Below are 20,519 nucleotides of genomic sequence, written 5' to 3' on the forward strand. Positions count from 1 at the left end.
GGGACAAACTTGGCTACCCTGTCGATTCATTGAAGACATGTCGAAACATCCGAACCGCGAGAATGATCTGATGCCGAAGCCAGATCAATGCGAATCGTAGGGCGGTTGGCGAGTCGGAGTTTCGAGACTTACATAGGAATGCCTGTCATCTATATGAATCTTGACGCCGATCTTCCCAAGAGAGGCTTGATGAATCTAGATCCATGGTATCGAGAGTCATCTTGAGTCGGTATCGCATACTCACTGTCAGGACGGACCCTCGGTAGGAACATGAACGAAGATTTTCGAGTTTCCGAGAGCTTCTCCACAACCCGATGGTGTTTATTTACAGACTTACACATCTCACTCTGGAATCACCGGTATCCCCGGCGTTCTTCTTTCATCGATCCATCTATTCCTGCATTGCAACTTCTTCTTTGTAGGCTGAGATCGTGTCTTCAAAGGTGGCATGGATGTGTTCCATCATATCCCTGAGATCCTGAAATCCTTTCTCAAGGGCGTCGATAGCTGACCCATTGATCATTTGTATCCTCACATGGATCGTTCTCTCTGAGGGATGGGGAATAGCGTATCCGCAAAACTGGACCGCAGGATTCTTCATTATCATACACCTGCAAATTCATAAATTAAATTAATCGCTGGGCGAAATTGGTCACCTCGCCCATAATCACACGACATCAGAGACGACAGCCACCTCATGAGGCGGCATTGAACAGGATTCTGTCGATGCGCCATTCTAATTCGCGAAGACTTCGGAACCTCGTACGAGGAATCACTTGGAAACTGGAAATTTCGTCTGAAGAGGGTCGAATAATTTCTCCTGAATGAGAACCATTCCGCGCGGTCGCTAGGCATCCCCAAATAATGTGCTGTACTGGGTCCCCTTGTAGCGCGGGCACACTATAGTCCGACCAGGCTGGAGCCACGAAAGTCAGTCGGGAGACGAGCCCAAAAATACCGGAATGCCAGAACAAGCCCCAAACTCACCGCAATGCGTTTCCAAGTGTGTGATCTTCGTTCTCCAACAAGAAAGTCATGCACGTTTCATCCTCGTTCGTATGAACAATCTTCAGCGTTTCCATAGTAGAGACTCTCCCAAAACAGCTGACTACGGGAGGAGAATACGAGGGGGATTAGAAGGAGCCTAACCCCCAGACCCACGGGGTAGTGGGTCGAACACCGGCTACGTTGTAGTGGTATTCGACCACCAGGCTTACCGGTCTCGGAAATGAAGAAGTACGAGCCTCACGAACTCCAACTTAATTCCGCGGGGCGCGACTGGACGCACTCTGCCGGGCGATCACCTCGTGTGTGTTCATGAGAATGCGGAGCCGCGATCAATCCCACACAACTCACCACCACAAGCCCAGCACGGAGCAGTCTCCGCGCTTTAGAGCCTTAAATGACGGAATATTTCAATCCGTTGGTTGTTGACGCTAGTTGACGGTGTTCGTATTGCAGATATAAGTTGTTACATAGTGTTCGTTGTACGCCAAGGAAGCGGCCTTTCGAGCAGCTCTGAGCATCTGGAACCTGATTCGGAAAAAACGCACAGCGATGGCAGACAGTGCAAGCGAATCGGATTCTAGCTCCGTCGATGGTTTAATGGTCGCTCCGAGTCCTATGACTCGAGAGCAATTTCAGAAAAGAATCGATTCTCTCTATCAAGAGAATCGCGTACTCAAAATAGAGCTCGAGACCTATCGCCTCCGCGTTAAGCAGCTCCAGGAGGAGAATACCGAGCTCCGCAGAGCTTCAGTCAACATTGTGAGTTCCCCTCAGGCTCGTTGCGCATAGTCGCTACAGATATTTAGGCCTTTTCGGTTTCTCCCCTACCCGCAGGAATTGCGGAGCTCACTGATCCGATGATTTATTCGAGGAGCTTCTCGACTCTCGCCGTCCATGGCTTCTACGGGACACAAGCTTTCGATGACCGGGGTCGAGCGTGCTCCAAGCCAATTTGAAGAATTTCACCCCACCATGTGCTTCGCTTCTCTTTGATCTCACGGCTCGGAAGACGAACCGGTGCCTGAAGAAAGTACAATAACCTCTACTGGCTCTCTAAATGTCCACCGGCTTGAGCCAGATTCCGCATCGAGCCTCGAAACTTTTAGTACGGAAATCGATGAATGATCCTACTATATTGGTTCGTTTCGATTTCGCGCGAATGGTCATCTGCGATGAATTTGGGCTTCACATCGCAGATGGTCAATGTTGATCATATCTGATAAACCGGTTCGCGAGACTGCGGCGCGAATTGAATATTCATAGTTGAAGAGATGATTGAATCGGTCATCATTCAACAGAGGAATACACAGCGCCTGAGTCTTGCAGCCATCACTTGGGATGCGATGCCAGAAGTCCTCACAATCTTCACCTCGGAAGGGGAGGGGGCGGGGATTTGAGAGGGGCGGAAAATCATATCGAATATCACGTCTCGACTGAATGCCCCCAGCCGAGTACCAGAAATCATCTGACTCGGTGACACCCCCGAGAAGCAAGTCGTCGAAGTAAAGGTGACAGAGTGGCAGGTTGTTCAGGTGTCTTCTCAATGCTTTCAGCAAGCAAAAGCGGAGCAAGAGGAAGAGTATATTAGCAACACTCTACTTAAGAAGATCCAGGCTCTGAAGCGTGAGAAGGAGACCCTCTGCCAGAACTACGAACAAGAAGAGGAATGCCTCACGAACGATTTGTCGAGGAAGTTGACACAACTCAGGCAGGAAAAGGTCCAACTCGAACAAAGCCTCGAGCACGAGCAGGAGGCTCTGGTGAATAAGTTGATGCGAAAGATTGAGAGGCTCGAAGCCGACACCCTCACGAAACAGGTGAGCGCATGGAAGATTTTTAGCCATTGTGGCACCTCTCCGTGTTCCTGGCTCGACCCGGAAGGAGTAGACGAACATCGGTTCAATCCAGAGGCCAAAAACGAAATTCTGCCCTTCAGAACAATCTCGAGCAGCTGAGACGGGAGAAAGTTGAGCTGGAGAGCACTCTAGAACAGGAGCAAGAAGCGCTGGTAAACAGACTTTGGAAGCGGATGGACACCCTCGAAGTAAGTCATCCTCAAGTTTTCCCTGAATCAATGTCACAGTTCCGTCATGCATTGGTTAGTGCTGGCAGAAGTCCTGGATCATTGCCCTGGATTCCTCTGATAAGTTCAGCTATCAAACTCTGGATTTCAGGCTGAAAAGCGCAGTCTCCAGGAGAAACTGGATCAACCAATAAGTGCTCCGCCGTCTCCCCGATCAGACGTGGCTCCGCCTCGACCACCGAATCCCGATCCTGCGGGAATGACCCGGAACATCCGAAATCTGAAGCAAGAAGTCAATCGACTCAAAACACTATTGCACAAGACCGGCCGTGAGAGTGAGTGGAGAGTATTCGCGCCCAACGGACATTTTTTTTGGTCGAGCAGCTCGCAGAGGGGTTACCCTATAACTCCCGAAAGAAACTGCGAGTGCGAGAAGGGGGAGGGAAACTGAGGGGGAGGTAGGAGGAATGGCTAAAAGAGCCATAGGAGAAAATGCATTGACGCACCACCCAGAAGAGTGGAAAATTCAACTGGAATGTGGGCCTCATGTAAATAATACCCGCTAAGAAAAACCGAAGGCTCTCTACCTGAAGGGAAAGAGCGTATAGTGTTCGATTTGAAGACTTTAGGATCATACGTTGAAGGGGAGACATGAGGGGGGAGGGCATTCCATAGACGGGATGCGCCGGGGGAAAAAGATTGAGGCGGAACGAGCAGTACTCTTTCTGCTTACACTAATTAAGCACATTGAGACTCATTCGTCCTTAGCGCGGAAGAGGCTCCAGAACCCTTGTCTCCCGCCAACTCAATCAATTTAATGTCCGTTCCTTCCATTCGCAGATGCTGAAAAGATAGCTCAACTATCCCAAGAGGAGAAACAAATCAAAGAAGAGAATTTCCGTCTCCAGAGAAAGCTTCAGATGGAAGTCGAGAGACGCGAGCAGCTGTGCCGCCATCTCTCTGAGAGTGAATCCTCGTTGGAGATGGACGAGGAGCGAATTTTCAATGAAGGTCATTGCGTGGCAAGGAGTCGTGCAGTGTCGTCGCCTATTCCGTATGCGGGCCCAGGTCAAAGGTGAGTTCATATGAAAGTCGATTCGTGAATTTTCTCCGGAGGGGGTTTCTCCGTGGGCATTTGAATTCGGTCTTCGACCCTGCCATGACTCGCTCATGCTCGAATCCCGAATGTCCTGCGCATCGAGCCATTTGGATTCGACGGAGCGTTTCATAACGGTGCCGTAATTGAAGTCATCGGAACGCGCGATCAAACGAACGGGAATCAGTGAAGCATGATCACGCTATGACGAATGTTTCCCCCTCCTCAGATCGATCTCCCCGGCTCCTGGGGGCGTGTCATCGAGTTCTTTCCGCCCAGGGAGTCCGATGGGCTCGTTCCACGGTAGATGTTGCCCCACGTGTCAACAACCAGTCTTATTTCCGATGACAACAGCTCCGGTGTCCGCTCTGAGTCACGTCGGCCACAGAGAAGCGAATCCTCAGCAAGTTTCCTCTATGCTCCCGCCCAATCATCCGGCAACGGGGTCGGCTGCTGTGAGTGTACTCTGTCCCAATTAGTTTCTGTGATTCTTCTGTGGTTGAGTTTGATTCGATAATTTTCTGGCATCGGGCCCTGAAGGAAGGGAGCGTAAGAAGCGGAAATGTTTAAACGAGAGAGATATCACGAGGCATCAGCAATTTATCGTTCGAGTGACGCTCACGCTGTTCTAGGGATCGGCTTGGCAGTCTCGCATACCAGCAGCAACTTCAACAAGTCCCGTAAACCTCATGGGGCCTCCGGCATCACCCATGGACACCTCCCGGCCCGGTTACTAAAATAGAATTACGAGAAGAACTCTGATCAGAACACAACAATTCGAACCCATAATGCTTCGTGGAATCGGATTTTCCAAATCAAGCCCCAACGCGGCGATTCGGCTAGAATCGGTTTTTTAATTCATGAGTCAGCGATGTCGGGAGCATTGGCCCGCGTCCAATGTGATTCTCCCCCTTGGGGTCATGTCGATTCTGTCCCGGCGTGTCACTCTGAACGTCGAAGGCAGAGCACAGGAGTGAAAAACGAGGATCGGACATTCTTCGAAATAGTAGGAATAGAAGCGAGGATTCCAGGGTCAGCCGGGCCCTCGTTATGTGAAGCCGAGTATGAGTGAAGCCACCGAATTCTCGAGCACGCTCCCGGAACGTGTTCGCGAGAAGCTACAGTCTGCGATACTGAGAAGTACTCTTTTAGAGAGAACACGCGAATCCAATTAACCGGATCTTATTTCGACTCTGCATCGTTCGTCACAACTTCGGGAAGCCCTCGCCTCGTTCCAATATTCCGTGTTCGGAATCTGCTCCCGATTAGTGACCGCTCCGTCGAGGTTCCTTCCCCGGGGCGATTGGGACGCTGAAGAGAGAAGTTCATCGGTCGAGATTATTCGGAAATATTGACCTGAGGGCGTTCAAACATTTTTCTTTGCCGAAAAGATTTGTCGATACAAGTGAGAGAACCTCGGAGGTTGACGGGGCGGGATTTCTTCATGCGGAAGAACAATTCGAATCAACCGATTCCGGTATCTTGTTTTGAGTCTGTCCATGACAAGGAACAAGTGAGTACCACAGCCGATATGATCCTATTTTTCTTGCGGACCTGCAGTCGAACGCTACCTGTCTATTCATTCTCTCTCACACCCCTTGCCACCACCATTGCAAGATTTTAGGTCGTTGAAGCTGACCAGGGAGAAGGGAACAACAGGTAGGGAGAACCGGAACGGAATTGCCTCCTGCTGGGTCAATTGTAGACTGACCTCCTAGCGACGGTCGCATGATGCGACAAATTGATGATTGAATTAAATATAACACAATAGGTACATATTACTGCTATAAATACCTTCATGGATGCATATATAGGGAAAAGGGAAAAACAAAAACACTTGAATGAAAGCTGTACATAAGTACGAGAAAAAGACACTACGGTTTCTAAATCCAACCGATGAGCATGATGTTCCATGATATTATATGATCATTACAGGCGATTAAAACCGATTGGCCGTGTTCTCATTCGATATTCATAGGGAATGGAGGCAGGAGACACAAGTCTCTTCTTCGCATTAAAAATATGATTACGGACGCAGTACCGGGATGTCTGAATGATACAGCGCGTGAGGCGAACCCGTGGTTCCGGTACCAAGTCAGTCATTTTAAGCCAGCTTTGTGGTCTCAGATTTAGCGAATGATGCTCACGAGGGAAGCGCTGGGAGGAAGGAGGCCATGCCCCGCGGCTGAGCGATGCTCTCGGGTGATGCTACGGGCATGAAGTCCCGTGAAGATACGCGTCATGCCTGATGGTTTTATTGATCCATATGATCCCGCGATACTGTATCGACGGACAGTATCCCTTCCAGCTCGGGGGCATTTGTGGGCAGATCGGTGTGTGTTGCTCCCTTTCGTCTAGTCGTTCCTTGGTATTTCGCAGCACTCCACAGTCCAGGAGCTTCTGGAGCCGCATTTTTTACGGCGTCAGATACCCTCCATCGAGGCGACATGGGGTACAATCTAATAGATCGTGCTGGCTAATTCCTTCGTCCTCCCACACGAAGAACAGCGTGGGTGGATATTCTTGAACACAGTTCGGGTTTTCCGAGTCGGAAGTCGGAAGCTTCCCTGCGCTCGCTGATACGAGTGGGGTGGTACCTCTTTCATTGTTATAAATGCCGACCGCGGTCAGTCCTCATTTCTCTCTTCAAATATTGTTGTATATCCGACGGCTTGGTTTCCGAGACATCCTTCTCCTCCAAGGTTTGTGCTGCGCTTTGTTCCAGTTCCTTGTATTCACTCAGATGTGGACGTCCTCCGCCAATTCATACCACGGGTATCCGCCCATTATGGTATTTTCTATACGCAGGGTCACTCCTCCTCTCCCGTCTTCTACACGTTCTAAGGAGAAGGATCCGCTAATCGAAGCAATTATAATGAACGCCACCGAAGAATCAGGACTTGTTCGAGATGAACTCATGATTTGAGATAGAAATCGACGCTAATTCAGCTCTAGCCGAAAACTTCGATGAAGGGATGCATCAGTCCGGGATCAGGATGCGACTCCGGCGAGTTGGATAGTCAAGCTGCTTTATTGAGCTTATCAAGCATCTCATGGCGCACGGAAAATGCGTTCTGTCCCCAGGCCGAGGCAAGGGCACGTCGATCTGAATCCGAAGCGTTCCCGCCCCCATGACTTCCCTTTTCCCTAGTAGAGAAGGTTCCCGTTGGAGCTCAGAGCCAGGACTGACGGAGCTCTACCATGGCGGAAATTGAGGTCGTAACTCCAACTACCCACTCAGATTACACATTGGCCCTCCGAGGAATGCTGCATACTTCTACCGGCTGAGGACTTGGAGGGCAGCACGCAGACGGCGCCGGGGCGACATCATGCCGCCCCGCGGTTTCGCGCGCGGGGCGTTCGATGGATGTAGGAGCCATGATGACGATGATCCGCACAGGGAGGCTCAAACGCGATTCGGGCGGTTTCGTACCGAACCTGCCGAGATTCGCGACGGCTCAAGCAACACGATGCCCGCCCGGATCATTGTCATCATCGTCAGTGATGGTGGTGGTGGTGTGACGACGACAACGACGACGACGATAATACGTATTGGTTGTGTGGAGTCTACGAGCTCGCGTATAGACGCTGCGAAGCTCTGTGAGAGAGCCTCAGAAGAAAAGACTCTGCGTCTGGGCGTCGTCGCTTCACGAGCACAGCCCGGTCTGAAAATTGCCCCACTGTCGAGTTTTTGAGCGCTGCAGGCGTCTCCTGAGAACGCACACCAAGTCACACAGACGACACCACACACCGCAGACAGATGGAGCCCGCAGAAAGCTGGGACGCCGACGATAAGCTTAGCGGACAGTTCACGAAGTTGAACGTCGATGCACCAGTCTTCGTACCGTCGTTCATGTCTCCACCGGGTCAGCCAGCTCCAGGATCTGGAAGTCTTCCAGACAGCCAGGTAAATATCACTGCATCCGTGAGTGTAGCGCCTAGACATGCCTGCCAGCTCAGAGCACGCCGAGAGCGGACTTAGGAGATTCGCGTGATATTTCTGATTCAGCCGTACGCACCTCCAATGAGGATCTGGTACCCGTCTGCTGAGCGATAAATTTGCAATTCGTGTTCTCGAAATGATGAAACTGCGTGCCAAACTAGCTGAATATTGGATTATTAACCGAGCCGCGTGTTCCGGCGTGACTAGGAAACGCATTGCGGACCCAAACGGAATTCGTCTGTTCGTCTAAATTTCGGGAAGTCACTCGACTTGCGTTCGATAAGGTCACTGGAATACTCCACGAAACGAGTCTCGGATCTCTGACGGTTTGCCATATGTTCTTCACAAGGAGCACGTTATACCGTTGCTATTCAGGTCACTCGTTTGCCGTCTGGCGGCCGGAGGAGCCGTTCCTCTCGTGGTTCTATTTGCAGAAATGAATTGATGATTTAGCTCGGGACTCGGGAAGTCTCGCGGATCGCGTCACGGTTCGCAGGCGGTATCATATCAGACTTCATTGGCTTGAGGACATTCATGAGTTGGCTGCATCTACGGTTCTTGAGATCGATATTCTGGTTTTCGGTGAAACGACAAAATGGCGACTTTGCTTTGGCAAATCACGACAACTTCTGGCAAAACTAAAGAATGCCCCGACTCTATCGAGTGCCCCGTGATCTCGAAGTTCTTCCGATACTTTTCGGGATCGAGGGGGACTCTCACGTCGGGATCTCAGTTGTCCTCCGAGGAAGCCTCAATCTTCAGTCTTGAATACCCACTATCAGTTTGGTGGCTGTGACTGAACATGATTCTAAAAACTCGAACCCTCGGCATTTCTCGAACCTGAGCGCGGGCTTGAGCGGGACGAGCATTGGATCGTCGCGCTGTGCTGAAATCTCAATGGATATCGTCTTGAAAACTCTAAATGTGGACCAGAGCAGGTGCGACGGACGGATGGAGGCATATGAACGCACATCCGACCATCGATCCATGGCCCACGGGGTGCAATCGTCCCTCCGTTGAATTCCCCGAACTCCTTCTGTAGACCAGGTTTACTGTTCTGAACGTAATAGGTGCGGATGGATGCGGGAACGTCCTGTTTGCGGAGAGGATTTCAAGTGAATCTCCTCATTCATTCTCCCAGCTCTCGCTCTTCGAGCGCGACAGTTTGAAAGATGCGTGAAGAATGGGTTTCAAACTCGATGCATCGCTCCGGTCGCTCGAGTATAAGTCCTCGGAAGCTAAGTCGATGCTATTTTTCGTTGCAGGATATCCTCGACAAGGAATCGCCCTTGTCCGAAACCAACAACAATGGGGAGCCCCCTGCAGATTGGGAGTGCGTCAACGCAGACGACAGTAGTTCGCCGTCGCGAGAGAACCCGTCCCCTGAGGAGGGCATCTCTCCTGAAGAAGAAATCGCTCCGAAGCCCAAAAAGGAGAAGAAACGAGTTGAAGAAGGTCCCCGTAAACAGCATTTGAACCTCGTGTTCATCGGACACGTCGACGCCGGCAAGAGTACTCTCGGTGGACAACTGCTCTATCTCACGGGCATGGTCGACAAACGTACCCTGGAGAAGTACGAACGAGAGGCTAAAGAGAAAAACCGAGAGAGTTGGTACCTCTCGTGGGCTCTCGACACGAACCAGGAAGAACGCGACAAGGGTGAGCGACTTCGACGTTTTTCGGTTGTCTAATTCCGTTGGACGCGGTCGGGGACCATCGCATCGAGCGGAACTGTCCGGGAGAGAAAGTACCTCATCGTTTCACTTGATTGCAGGCAAAACGGTCGAGTGCGGCCGCGCGTACTTCGAAACCGACAACAAGCACTTCACCTTGCTCGATGCGCCGGGGCACAGGTCGTTTGTGCCGAACATGATCGGTGGAGCTTGTCAAGCCGACATCGCAGTCCTGGTAATTTCGGCTCGCAAAGGCGAGTTCGAGACTGGTTTCGAGCGCGGTGGGCAAACCAGAGAGCATGCAATGCTTGCCAAGACTGCCGGTGTCAAGCATCTTGTTGTCCTGATCAACAAAATGGACGACTCCACCGTGAACTGGTCCGAGACGAGGTTCAACGAATGCCGCGACAAACTCCTACCGTATCTCAAGAAGTGCGGTTTCAACCCCAAGACCGAAGTGGTGTTCATGCCGTGCTCCGGTCTGAACGGGGCCGGCCTCAAGGATCCAGTTTCCTCGAGCGAGTGTCCGTGGTATTCGGGACCGGCTTTCCTCCCGTACATCGATGATCTGAAACCGATCGAGCGTTATTTGGACGGGCCGTTCATCATGCCCGTAGTCGACAAGTACAAGGACATGGGCACTGTCTGTTACGGCAAAGTCGAGAGCGGGATGTGCGATCGGAGCGACCAGCTGCTGCTGATGCCCAACCGGAAAATAGTCGAAGTTCTCCAACTGTGGAACGACGAAGACGAGGTCCAGCAAGTCAAGTCCGGCGAGAACGTCAAGGTTAAACTCAAAGGCGTCGAGGAAGAAGAGGTCTCCGCCGGATTTGTCTTGTGCGATATCGAGAAGCCGTGCAAGGTCGCCAAGATATTCGATGCCCAGGTCGTCATCCTCGAACACAAGTCCATCATCTGTTCGGGATATTCGGCCGTTCTCCACATCCACGCTGCCGTCGAGGAAGTATCTGTGAAAGCGATCATCTGCTTGGTGGACCGGAAAACGAACGAGAAAGGACAGATGAAGCCACGTTTCGTGAAGCAAGATCAGGCCGCCATAATGCGTTTAGAGACTGCGGGCGTGGTTTGCGTCGAGCCTTTTAAGCTTTTCCCCCAGATGGGACGTTTCACACTCCGAGACGAGGGTCGCACCATCGCCATCGGGAAAGTGCTCCGTGTTGTCGAATGACTGCCGGGCGCTCCCAACAGAGCCCTCAGTAACAGCGTGAATTCGTCGGAAAGAGTTGGTCTCAAACGGGACCGCGAAGCTGCAGCCGTGCTCGCTCATGGTGCGTAAGTTTATGGAGCTGCTGTCGCTGGGGAAGATACTCTGGGAAACTTAGAGGAAGAGCGCTTCTCGACTCCGCTCTGGAGACACTACAACTCCATACGTTAAGAAGGAGGGAGCGTAGCTCGTACATTAGACGGCCGATCGATCTGTCTTAAATGGTATCACACGTACCTAGTTGATCAGAGTTCGATTTGACCATCATTGCAATAAATTTTCTTTTTTTTGTGTGCTACGAGACATTGAATTTTACTATGCGAGAGAAGCTCCTTCTTCACCTTTCCCGATTGACCTCATTGGGAGCATTCGATCCATGATCGCCATTCGGTCCGAAGACTTCTTTCTCTGGACATTCCGCGGAAGATCTGTTGTATCGACGATGTAATCGGCTCACCGGGGAATCTATTCAAAGAATCTACAAGGATTAGGAACGCTTGTTCGCTCCTCGGAGCGGGACTCCCTGAATATTTCAGCGCCGCTTAACACGAGGATTATTTTAGGTGACAGCCGCAGCAATGGCTCCGGCACCAATGGTTCTCCGCGTCGGCCCACTGGTGACGTCTGGATCCCCTCCGCGGATCATCCAGGTGCCGCAAAGAGAATGATGACCAGCTTGGTGAGTTCTCGATGATTCCGTTGATTCATTGATTGTATTCATGTGCAACTCGACGTGATGACTTCGAGAAACAAGGAGGGAAGCCGATCTCTGATTGTAGACGATTTTTCTCCGCAGACAACTGAAAGTGCGACGAACAACAACTCTGTGGTTCCCATGGACCTGACTGAGGACTTTCCAGAGGCTGTCGTGAACACCAACGGAAGCATCTTCAAATCCATCAACATAAACGACAACAACAATGTTCCGCTACAGGCTTTTCGATGGACAACTCCTTCTCGACAGAAGCCGAACATCTGACGAAGGGAGCAGGTCCATGTGGGACCACCCGGAAAAAAACGGGTAGCTGCTCTTCAGTCTCCTCACGAAGTTCCGATCGCGCCCTCCGTCGTTACCACGCTGTCGACCTTCGAGCCCGAGGATCGACTCTCCTTCATTCAGCATAACTAAGCCGAGTCGGGTTGAACGTGGCTCGAGGAAATTCCATCGCTAAAGATATCTTGCTACCGGGTAGATTGTATCGGAGATACGGAGAGCGCAAGCGCTCGGGGATCGACGAATTCGATCCGCTCTCCCTTGGCGATCATACAGACTTGATGATACCGTGTGCTGCTTCTCGGATGTCTTCGGCTTCGAGGTCTTCAGCCGTGGCGAGCTCACTTCAAGTAGCTGACCTACTCATGACGCGAGCGGGTGATCGAACACGACGATTCGAGTTGCCCGGATTTTCCCCAGGAAACTTCCGATGGGAGGCATTCGTTCGCCGTCAGCAATCGATTCTGAGCTCGCATGTACGGAGGAGGGACAGAGATCGTTCGCTATGAACTGCTCGAACGATCGAAGACTATATTCCGTCAAGGATTCATCGGTCGTGCTTCAGTGGAGCGAGACAGAATACCGCAGAAAATTGGTTCTCGACATACCTTTACTCCAGGATACCTACCTGAAAGAAGTTGACTCTAGACCTAAGGAAACAAGCTACTCTTCCGCAAGCAAAACCTCTCACCAAATGCATGATGTCATTGGCAAAAACGTCAGTCCCCTTCGAATTTCTCTCTTTCTCTCTCTCTCTGTCTCTCGTGGGAGAAGACCGAGGGCTACTCCGACTTCGAACACGGATTAGAAGATCTCTCACGGTGTAGCCATTCTTCCGAAGGTCGCCGTCGAACATGTCATCGGACCCTCATCGGAATTAGTTGCTGATCAATTATTCTGCTCGAGTAGAATGAGAGGAAGCTTCAGTAGAGCTCGACAGAGCAAAGTTGTCGTCATCCTCGCCGTCGTCGTATGATTCAGTTGTTGGGCGGAAGAATATTTTAGTACCACCCACATTTTTCATAAGTAATCTCTTTCGAATCTTTTCTTCGTTCTCGGAGCGCGGTGCGTCGGGCTCTGATCTTTTAAGCAGTTGGTCATCTTTTTCCAAATCCTTCGTCGATGTCATCCTCGAAAAAAATGATAATCAGACGACCCTGAAGTTTTCTCGCCCTGAGTGAGACATGGGAGGATTAGTCCTGATTCAGAGAGACATCGACTCGGAGAAGAATGTCAAGCGATTCTGATTTTGAATATTCCACCGAGGAGCCATTGTTTACGAATTTGATTTAGTTGGAAAGTCTCGGCGCGGTTCGTGAAACCCCGTTTCGTCATTTAACTATCGAGTGTTCCATCGGCACTTCGTCGTAATTCACCGAGTCTCCGTTCGCTGATCGAGGGCTCTGCAGGCGTGTATCTCATGTGATTTGGTAGAAATGCTCAATCGACATACATCTACAAGTATTGGATTGTTTGCGTCGGATGCGAGGAAATTATTATACCACAAACGCCATCCCGATCTGTCGACACAAGGAGAACAGGGTTTCTGCGAACTATGTCTGTACAGGGGTTTCATGCTCACGCCCGCAATATCGACAGCGATTTTTTCATGAGTGAACGTTACCATATATTGTCAATAGATATTGTTTAGATTTCTTGCTAGATGAGCTGTCGGAAGTTTATTGCAATGCGCCGCTAATGACGACAGTATGCTTACTTTGCGAACGAGCTAGAATTTCAGCGAACCTAAGCTGCACTTTCCGGCATTCTAAGTCGCGCCTGACCATTCAATAAAATATAGCTGTCCTCAACTACCTACCTGAGAAAAACACCGACTCTTGTCCTTCTTCATGGGTGATCGAATATTCATTACTGTTGGAATACTCCCAGTAGGTATTTTGAATTAAGACCTCCATTAAGAAATTCGCGGTTCCTTGATCGAGCGGGATCGGCGGGCGATTATTCTCGAGGTGCGCAGTCAAATAATTGCCTATCTGCAAATCGTCCTCAGTGTTTGTTCGTTCGAAAACTCCACATCTTCTCATCGAGGTCTTTAGTTTGTTCAATCGAAAAGATATCAAACAATCATCACGCTCATCATATGGAGCAACGGGGCTTGGCCACCATGGCGTGATGTGATCGGCACTGGAAAGCGCTGGCGAACTCTTCGATGTTCGAGAGCCCTCGGTTCACCCGATGGTAGAAAGGCGGATGGACTCCTGTCAAGGAATCCATGTTCACGGCTGTTGTTGCGTAGCATTGCACGAACGCCAACGTCACATAGAATAGTTGAGTTTGAGTAAGACGATGAAGTCTCAGAGTAGGGAGCTTCCGTTTCTGCCGAAGATATTTAAAGCTTTCGACAACCAGACGATATCCGAGATTATCGGCCATGGCCTCCCCTAGAACTTGAAATCCTGATCTCTTGCCCGGTATCGCGAACTGTGCCGCGAAACATTGCTGAGATTCCTAGAAGGGTCGAACGATTACTTCATTATTATCCCACCGACGTAAACAATCGATATGTCGATATTCAACACTGGAGAGAAAAACGGTCTCTTCACGCACAGCGTATTTTCTCTGGAAGTCCGATGCATTCTGTGGGGGGGAATCTCTGGGCGAGGAGAGGACATAAAGATCAAAAGCATGGCCGATCTCGTGAGCCGCAACCCAACCCAAAGCAGCCAAACTGTGCCAGAGTGGAGCTCCCTCAACCAGATAAGGGTACTGCATCATATAGGCCGGTAGATAGATGTCATCATAGATCGTGGAGTATAGCGCGTGCGTGTGCTGACGGGAGGAATACGACAGTATTAGGCAGACGTAACTGACGATATAAGACCCTGAAGCACAAGTTCTATATTGGGAGATGCAAGAAGGGAGCAAGAACCTCGAGCATCGGCTCATTCCTATGCAGGCTATCGCCGAAAACCGACAGAGCCTTCATCTGTCGAGCTCGCTTCACGGCGACTATGTTTTCCAAGAAGTCTTCCTGCGACATGGATACTCGATACTCGGTGGTTTCATATCTCTCCAGGTATCGCGGAAAAGCGACCCTGTCCCGCAAGAGAAGAATTCGAGGCAGAACAGAGCGAGTTACGGTGATGTCTACGTCCATTCTCTTAGTCAATTCCTGGAAGAAGTATATTATTATAGAATCGGTCGGCGGCGTATGCGGTTGTGTTCGGATAGCGCTTAGACCTCCCGGATTTACCTCGACCAGCACACATTTCAAGAGGCTGAATAAATAACGGACTGTGAAAGTGCTGTAACTCGTGTGGAGCGCTCGCGAGACGATAGCCACCGACGTCCATTTCATTTCCTCGATGGTCTGCTGGAACAGAGCTCGTGTCTCCAAAAACTTCCTCCACGGATTTCCTCCGATGACAAAATGGAGAAGATTCAACTCGGATATCGTATACCGTGAGATGGGAGCTAACTCAAGAAAGATTACGAGCACGCAGGCCGCTCATCTCACTTTCTCAGCGCAGCGATGTTCCACTTTCTTGTGGAGGTCCCAACACGAGAGCATGAAACTGCAGAAACTTCGATGAGAAATTTCACCGATGAGTTCACCGAACTCGCTGATCAGGAGGTGAACGGCGATGAAATCTTTGAAGATCGTTGTCAGCTGCGGGTCTGTGGTGATGGTCACGATAAGCTCGAAGTACGCGGAATCCATTTTGAGTCGGTGCTTTCCTTGCACTCTAGCTGCGCTGTCCATATGAGAATTGAGGTAGTTCATCCAGGGAACCGCCGAGAGTGTCTCCCACTCGGCCAGCGTTCTGTCATAGCTGAGCATTCGGATGTTGAATAAAGACTTTATGGCCTTCTTGATCGCGAAATAATTTCTCCCTATCCTCATCAGGCTCACCGAATCGAGCTGGATCTGAAGGGCGTTGAACATTGATCCTAGAAGATTCACGATACGGATATCGTACTTATCGTCTTTGACAAAGTACTCGAGCAATTGGATTTTCCAGAAAGTTTCCATATCTGAATGCTCGAAAGTTGCGTGATCGTCCGCCCTGGGCGGGGAACTCCTTGTCAGAGTAATTGATTCGTGATCGACGATCACCTTGAAAATGGGACTTATGCCGTACTTGATTGAGAGAGCCAGCAGAACCGAAAATGCCGTCGGGGATGTTCCCGAGAGGTCTTCGTCGAAGAAGTCGAGTCCAACGTCATGGAAAAATCTCCGCAATGTCGTCAGTAACATATCCATATTTGGAGTTTCTTGGGACCGGACACAGCTCGTGTAGAACTTCAAAGCCTGAACCTCAGACTCGCGTAGGCTCGGAAAACGTTTCTGCAGGTTCTTCAGTCTCTTGCTGAGAACAACTTCGATGACTTCCGAAAGCCGTTGTTGCGTGGAAATCCTGACATTGCGTAGGCTCTCTGTACCCTCGAACCAAGGATGAGATTTGATCCAATTCTCACAGACGTAGGAGAAGAAATCATCACATGGTTCGACCGATTCGCTCCCATTTAGTCTGTATCCTTCGGCAATGGCTTGGCAGCTCTCAGTTTCGCAGACCTCCTCGCTCCGAGAAAGCACCGCACAGACGATCAATGGGGCGACCAACTCCGAGAAAGTCCTCGAGAATCCCATCTGCTGGAGCAAAGCCTATCGAGCGAAAACTTCGAGCACCCGCAGCAGACGCCGAACAGCTAATCGTCAAACCCGCGGCTCCCGCGAAAACGGAGTCCCGTCTTGATCTAAACCACACTGGATCGCGTCAGTGAGACGACCCCGAATCCCGGAGTCCTCGAAGACGAAGAACTGCGTCACCGGCTGGCGGGCTCGGAGTTCCGGAACGCCATCGATCGACAGAACTCTTTCGAACTTCATCGCCGTCCATCAATAGCACGCTCAGCGAATGGAAGCTGATTACGATCAGGCTCTTCCGCAGAGCCCTCCTCGATCTGAGTCGATGAATTAGGTCGAGTTTTCTACCGAGGACGGGAACCCCCAAAGTTTCGATGAGGAATCCGAGGAAGAGCTCCAAACACTCTCCACGCCGGTAGCCGTGCAGCGTTTGGGGGGGAAGGAAAGGAATGTACGACCACATTTTCTCACTGGGAATGGGAGCTCCAAATCATGAGATTTGAGAACAAATGCGTGGCTTCAGTGCTTCAGAGCGACATTGCTTGAACCCCAGAGCACTCGCGATATTTTTCCAATGAGATTGGCTGGGAGCTTGGAGCTCTCGGATGAACCACTGAAGAGGAGAAGCGACGCACAACAAGTCTTCCTCCGCCTGATGCAGCGGTACGCTGTCCAGTCACAAGTCTTGGGCCTTGACGCCGAGGGCGATTACCTGAATACCTACCGTGTGAGTCAATTCTTACATGAATCACCCCCGCAATGATGCGCTCCGGATAGATACGAGTCTCCCGAACAGATTGCGGTGCAAATCGCGAATTTCACCAAGAGAGGACGACGACACAGGATTCGTCGCGAGTCGTGAGGGCAGCTATCCGCTCGCTACCAATAGAGGTAGATGGAAGAGTTGCGTTTTGCAATGACTCGTTCGTGTCGCGCTGCCAGTCCTCTGGGCGGTAGCTCTCAGAGACAGTTTTTTTTTGATAGTTGGCAATCGATTCCAGCAGTTGGGCCAAGGGGTATTCGAGCGATTGACTGCAGTCTCGAGACCTCTGCGAACCTCATCGGTCTCATTGACGTCCTGATCTTCCTCCTCGGGTTCATTCTTTAGGCTGCCGGCTAGGATACCGGAATCCTGGAACGCCTTGCCGAAGTGGACTCATTGACCGTCACACAGATCTTCGACGCCCAAACTTCGAAAGACCGTTGAAGCTCATCTTCGAGCTGTGAGAGTCTGTTGAGTGAATGCTTTCCGCAGAAGCGTCGTCGGAAGCCAGAGGTGCCTATCTACGATTGTGGTGGCTTTGATCCAATTGACCATCATGCCCACGGAGCTCCTTTTGCCGCCGGTTTCGGCGGTCCTCGACACCCACGGAACCTCCGCTAACAGTGTCCTATAAAGCGATTTTGGGACTTGGCGAGGGCTCTGTCCATCGTCGGCCAAGCGAACGACGGGAGATTAGTTTCCGTCCTTCTTGTTTGGGACCCAGTACCTTTGAGGGATTCTTGCAAGATTTACGCTCAACGGTCCGAAGAGGGTTCATGGTGTCCAGTCCATGATACGCTCCGAAGTGCCACATCGGAGTTTTCTCGCGAATTGGCGGATCATTGTCTGACAAACCTCTCATTCGTCAGGAGCCAAACAGCTTCTTTTTTCGGTGGACCTGATAGGTCTAGGTCGAACGACGAATAATCAGCATATTTTTCCGGCATCCCGGAGCCCCCATGGAAGCTGAGGGCTCTCGGGGAGGAAACCTTGCTACGCGCTTTTCTTGGTCCCCGGACATTTTTGATGGCCATTGGCTCAAGATCGATCGATGCAGAATTTCATGCCCGCGCTCATTAGACCCCATTCAACTTCCCCGACCGCCTGATTGAACCCGAAGAAGACGACAATCGCACCAGAATGGCTTCTGAATGATTTTCCATAGGGCTTGAGATCGTGGAGGCGTTCACAGAATTTATTCGAGAGAGTACAGGTAGGAAGATCGAACGAGAGGCTTCATTAGAGAACATGTGGATATTATCGGGTACAGTCGATATGCAGCTCCCCGAAAATTGCATGCGAAGCGCAGAGCATCTTCTCGCAGTGAGCGCACTTAACGAAAGCGCCAGCTTGACAGTCTGTTTTTGAGCAAGAATCCGATTCGATAGAGTCGAAGCAATAGTTGTGTGGAGAGATCCAGGATTCAGGCTCTACTTCCAGGTATCCTGCCTTGAAGAAAGCGTAGCGGATGAGATTTCTGAACCGCTCCGCACTGAATTGGTATATGCAGAAAGACTGCAAAGCCAGAAACTTGTCGCGTTGCCAAATTTTGTAGTCGGGCCGAAAATTGTGCTGTCGGTGATATAATGTACGAACGACTTGTATTGTCTGAAGAAGTGGACGTCTAATGGCTGTATCTTCCCCGTGCATCCACCTGGTATCAAGCTCTTGGTAAAGTCGACCCCCGGTCTCTTCCGCGTGTCCGATAAGTGATGATCACGGTTGGCGGCCCAGGAGTCCAGAATCAAATGTACCTCCTTCTGATGGAGGGGGATACTCGGCCAGAAAGCTTGAGTGTAGAAAGTCTCCAAGTCTCTCTTGTTCATGTTCGCAGTTTTTCCAGCGAAGGCGCGGATATTCGGAGGATCGGGTAGTCGGGCTCCTGGGAATTTTCCCGTCGGCTCTGCAACCAGAACATACATAGGTCGCAAAATTTCGCCGGCCATCGTCACAACTGGCATAATCATATAGCTATGGGTAGTGGCGGACGCCGATCCCACCACCGCTCGAACCACGCGACTTCCCTTCGTGCTCGATGTGCGATGGCTGTGTATTTCTTTTTCAAACCGACTCTGATCGGCGTTCATGACCTCATTGGGCTGCAACTTTTCCGTGGCAATTAGCTCCTTGATTTGTTGAACATAGTCAGCCGCGAGCTTGGTCTTGAGATCTTCTTGCTGCTGCCAATTCTTGCCGACTTTGTGCGTGATAGCTCTAGCTACTATATTATTGCGCTTCTTAAATTGATGGAGCCAAAACCTGCTCGCTTTGAACGTCAAGTCATCCTGGCTATCGATTCGGCGTTTGCACTCGAGTGCCCATCGTCGAAGATCCCTATCGTGAACTATCGCGCCTCGCGCAACGCTGGTGGAGAATTGATCGAGTACAGCTTTATTGATCGTGCGGATAGACGGCTTCTTCTGCTGTCTCTCGTAGTAGCGTAGGATCTCTATATTTGCGATGTGCTTATATTGATTTCTCACAGTTCCCGGCTTCGCTCTGGTTCTCCGAGCGAGTCCGGATCTGGGGTTGTAGAGCCAGAACTTATAGGCTTTGGCAAGATAAGCCTGCCATTCCTCATCGGAGAAATGGGGAGGCTTGTGAGTCCACCTTTTCGGGCTAGGCCCGCCGGATTCGCCGGTCAACTGGCTCGAAGCGACCGATCCGGAGTCATCTGATCGCGAGCATGATGCCTCGACAGATTGATTGGCCGAGGCCGGCGGATCTCGCGCCTCGTCGCCAAAATCCATTTCTTCGTTCCAATGTTCGCCTCCAACTTCATTGAAAGCAGGTGTTCTGATCTCTTCCACTATCTCCATCTCACCCGAGAGCAACTGTGCCACATGCCGGATCAATGCAGACTCCTCGAGGTTTGGTGATTGATGTTTTCGGCCGAATTCCTCGACGAGTGCACCTAAAACGACGCGAGGATCCATGATGACGTGCGGTGAACTGACCTGACCACTATCTCTAAACGGACTCACGGAATAACAATTTGATTTTGCTACGAAAGAAGGAGAATGAAAATCCAAAATGAGTCTGCTATATCCCTTCGGGCAGCAGATGGCCTGCGAGCGACAATAGTTAGCGGAAACTATCATCATGCACGGACAGGATTTCCATTCGTGAAGGGAAAAAAACACTCGAAGTATCGCCCTCGAAGTTTGAAGCGAGCAAGGATATCG

General features: G+C 50.8%; 4 protein-coding genes across 4 annotated transcripts; 2 read left to right on the forward strand and 2 right to left on the reverse strand.

Moving 5' to 3' along the window:
• Positions 1 to 295: 295 nt before the first annotated feature.
• Positions 296 to 1,368, reverse strand: Polr1D (RNA polymerases I and III subunit AC2 l(2)37Cg). Its single transcript, XM_003741496.1, has 3 exons — positions 1,218 to 1,368; positions 988 to 1,108; positions 296 to 611 (listed from the first exon to the last, which is right to left on the reverse strand). Exons 2-3 carry the CDS (start codon positions 1,080 to 1,082, stop codon positions 392 to 394), a joined length of 315 nt encoding a protein of 104 aa, XP_003741544.1. The 5' UTR covers positions 1,083 to 1,108; positions 1,218 to 1,368; the 3' UTR covers positions 296 to 391.
• A 189-nt stretch (positions 1,369 to 1,557) lies between these two features.
• On the forward strand, positions 1,558 to 4,864 carry LOC100902494 (coiled-coil domain-containing protein 6). Its single transcript, XM_003741536.2, has 7 exons — positions 1,558 to 1,767; positions 2,562 to 2,825; positions 2,945 to 3,052; positions 3,183 to 3,366; positions 3,872 to 4,106; positions 4,357 to 4,588; positions 4,760 to 4,864. The coding sequence occupies exons 1-7, from the start codon at positions 1,558 to 1,560 to the stop codon at positions 4,862 to 4,864; spliced, it is 1,338 nt and encodes a 445-aa protein (XP_003741584.2).
• A 2,754-nt stretch (positions 4,865 to 7,618) lies between these two features.
• Positions 7,619 to 11,266, forward strand: eRF3 (eukaryotic translation release factor 3). The gene is made up of 3 exons (XM_003741497.2): positions 7,619 to 8,034; positions 9,336 to 9,729; positions 9,845 to 11,266. The coding sequence occupies exons 1-3, from the start codon at positions 7,888 to 7,890 to the stop codon at positions 10,930 to 10,932; spliced, it is 1,629 nt and encodes a 542-aa protein (XP_003741545.1). The 5' UTR covers positions 7,619 to 7,887; the 3' UTR covers positions 10,933 to 11,266.
• A 2,793-nt stretch (positions 11,267 to 14,059) lies between these two features.
• Positions 14,060 to 16,574, reverse strand: LOC108863998 (neprilysin-3-like). Its single transcript, XM_018638823.1, has 5 exons — positions 15,441 to 16,574; positions 15,177 to 15,296; positions 14,853 to 15,095; positions 14,531 to 14,752; positions 14,060 to 14,431 (listed from the first exon to the last, which is right to left on the reverse strand). The coding sequence occupies exons 1-5, from the start codon at positions 16,572 to 16,574 to the stop codon at positions 14,060 to 14,062; spliced, it is 2,091 nt and encodes a 696-aa protein (XP_018494339.1).
• Between the last annotated feature and the right edge of the window lie 3,945 nt (positions 16,575 to 20,519).

Source organism: Galendromus occidentalis, unplaced genomic scaffold, assembly GCF_000255335.2.
Source record: "Galendromus occidentalis unplaced genomic scaffold, Mocc_1.1 scf7180000077183, whole genome shotgun sequence".
NCBI classification, from domain to species: domain Eukaryota; kingdom Metazoa; phylum Arthropoda; class Arachnida; order Mesostigmata; family Phytoseiidae; genus Galendromus; species Galendromus occidentalis.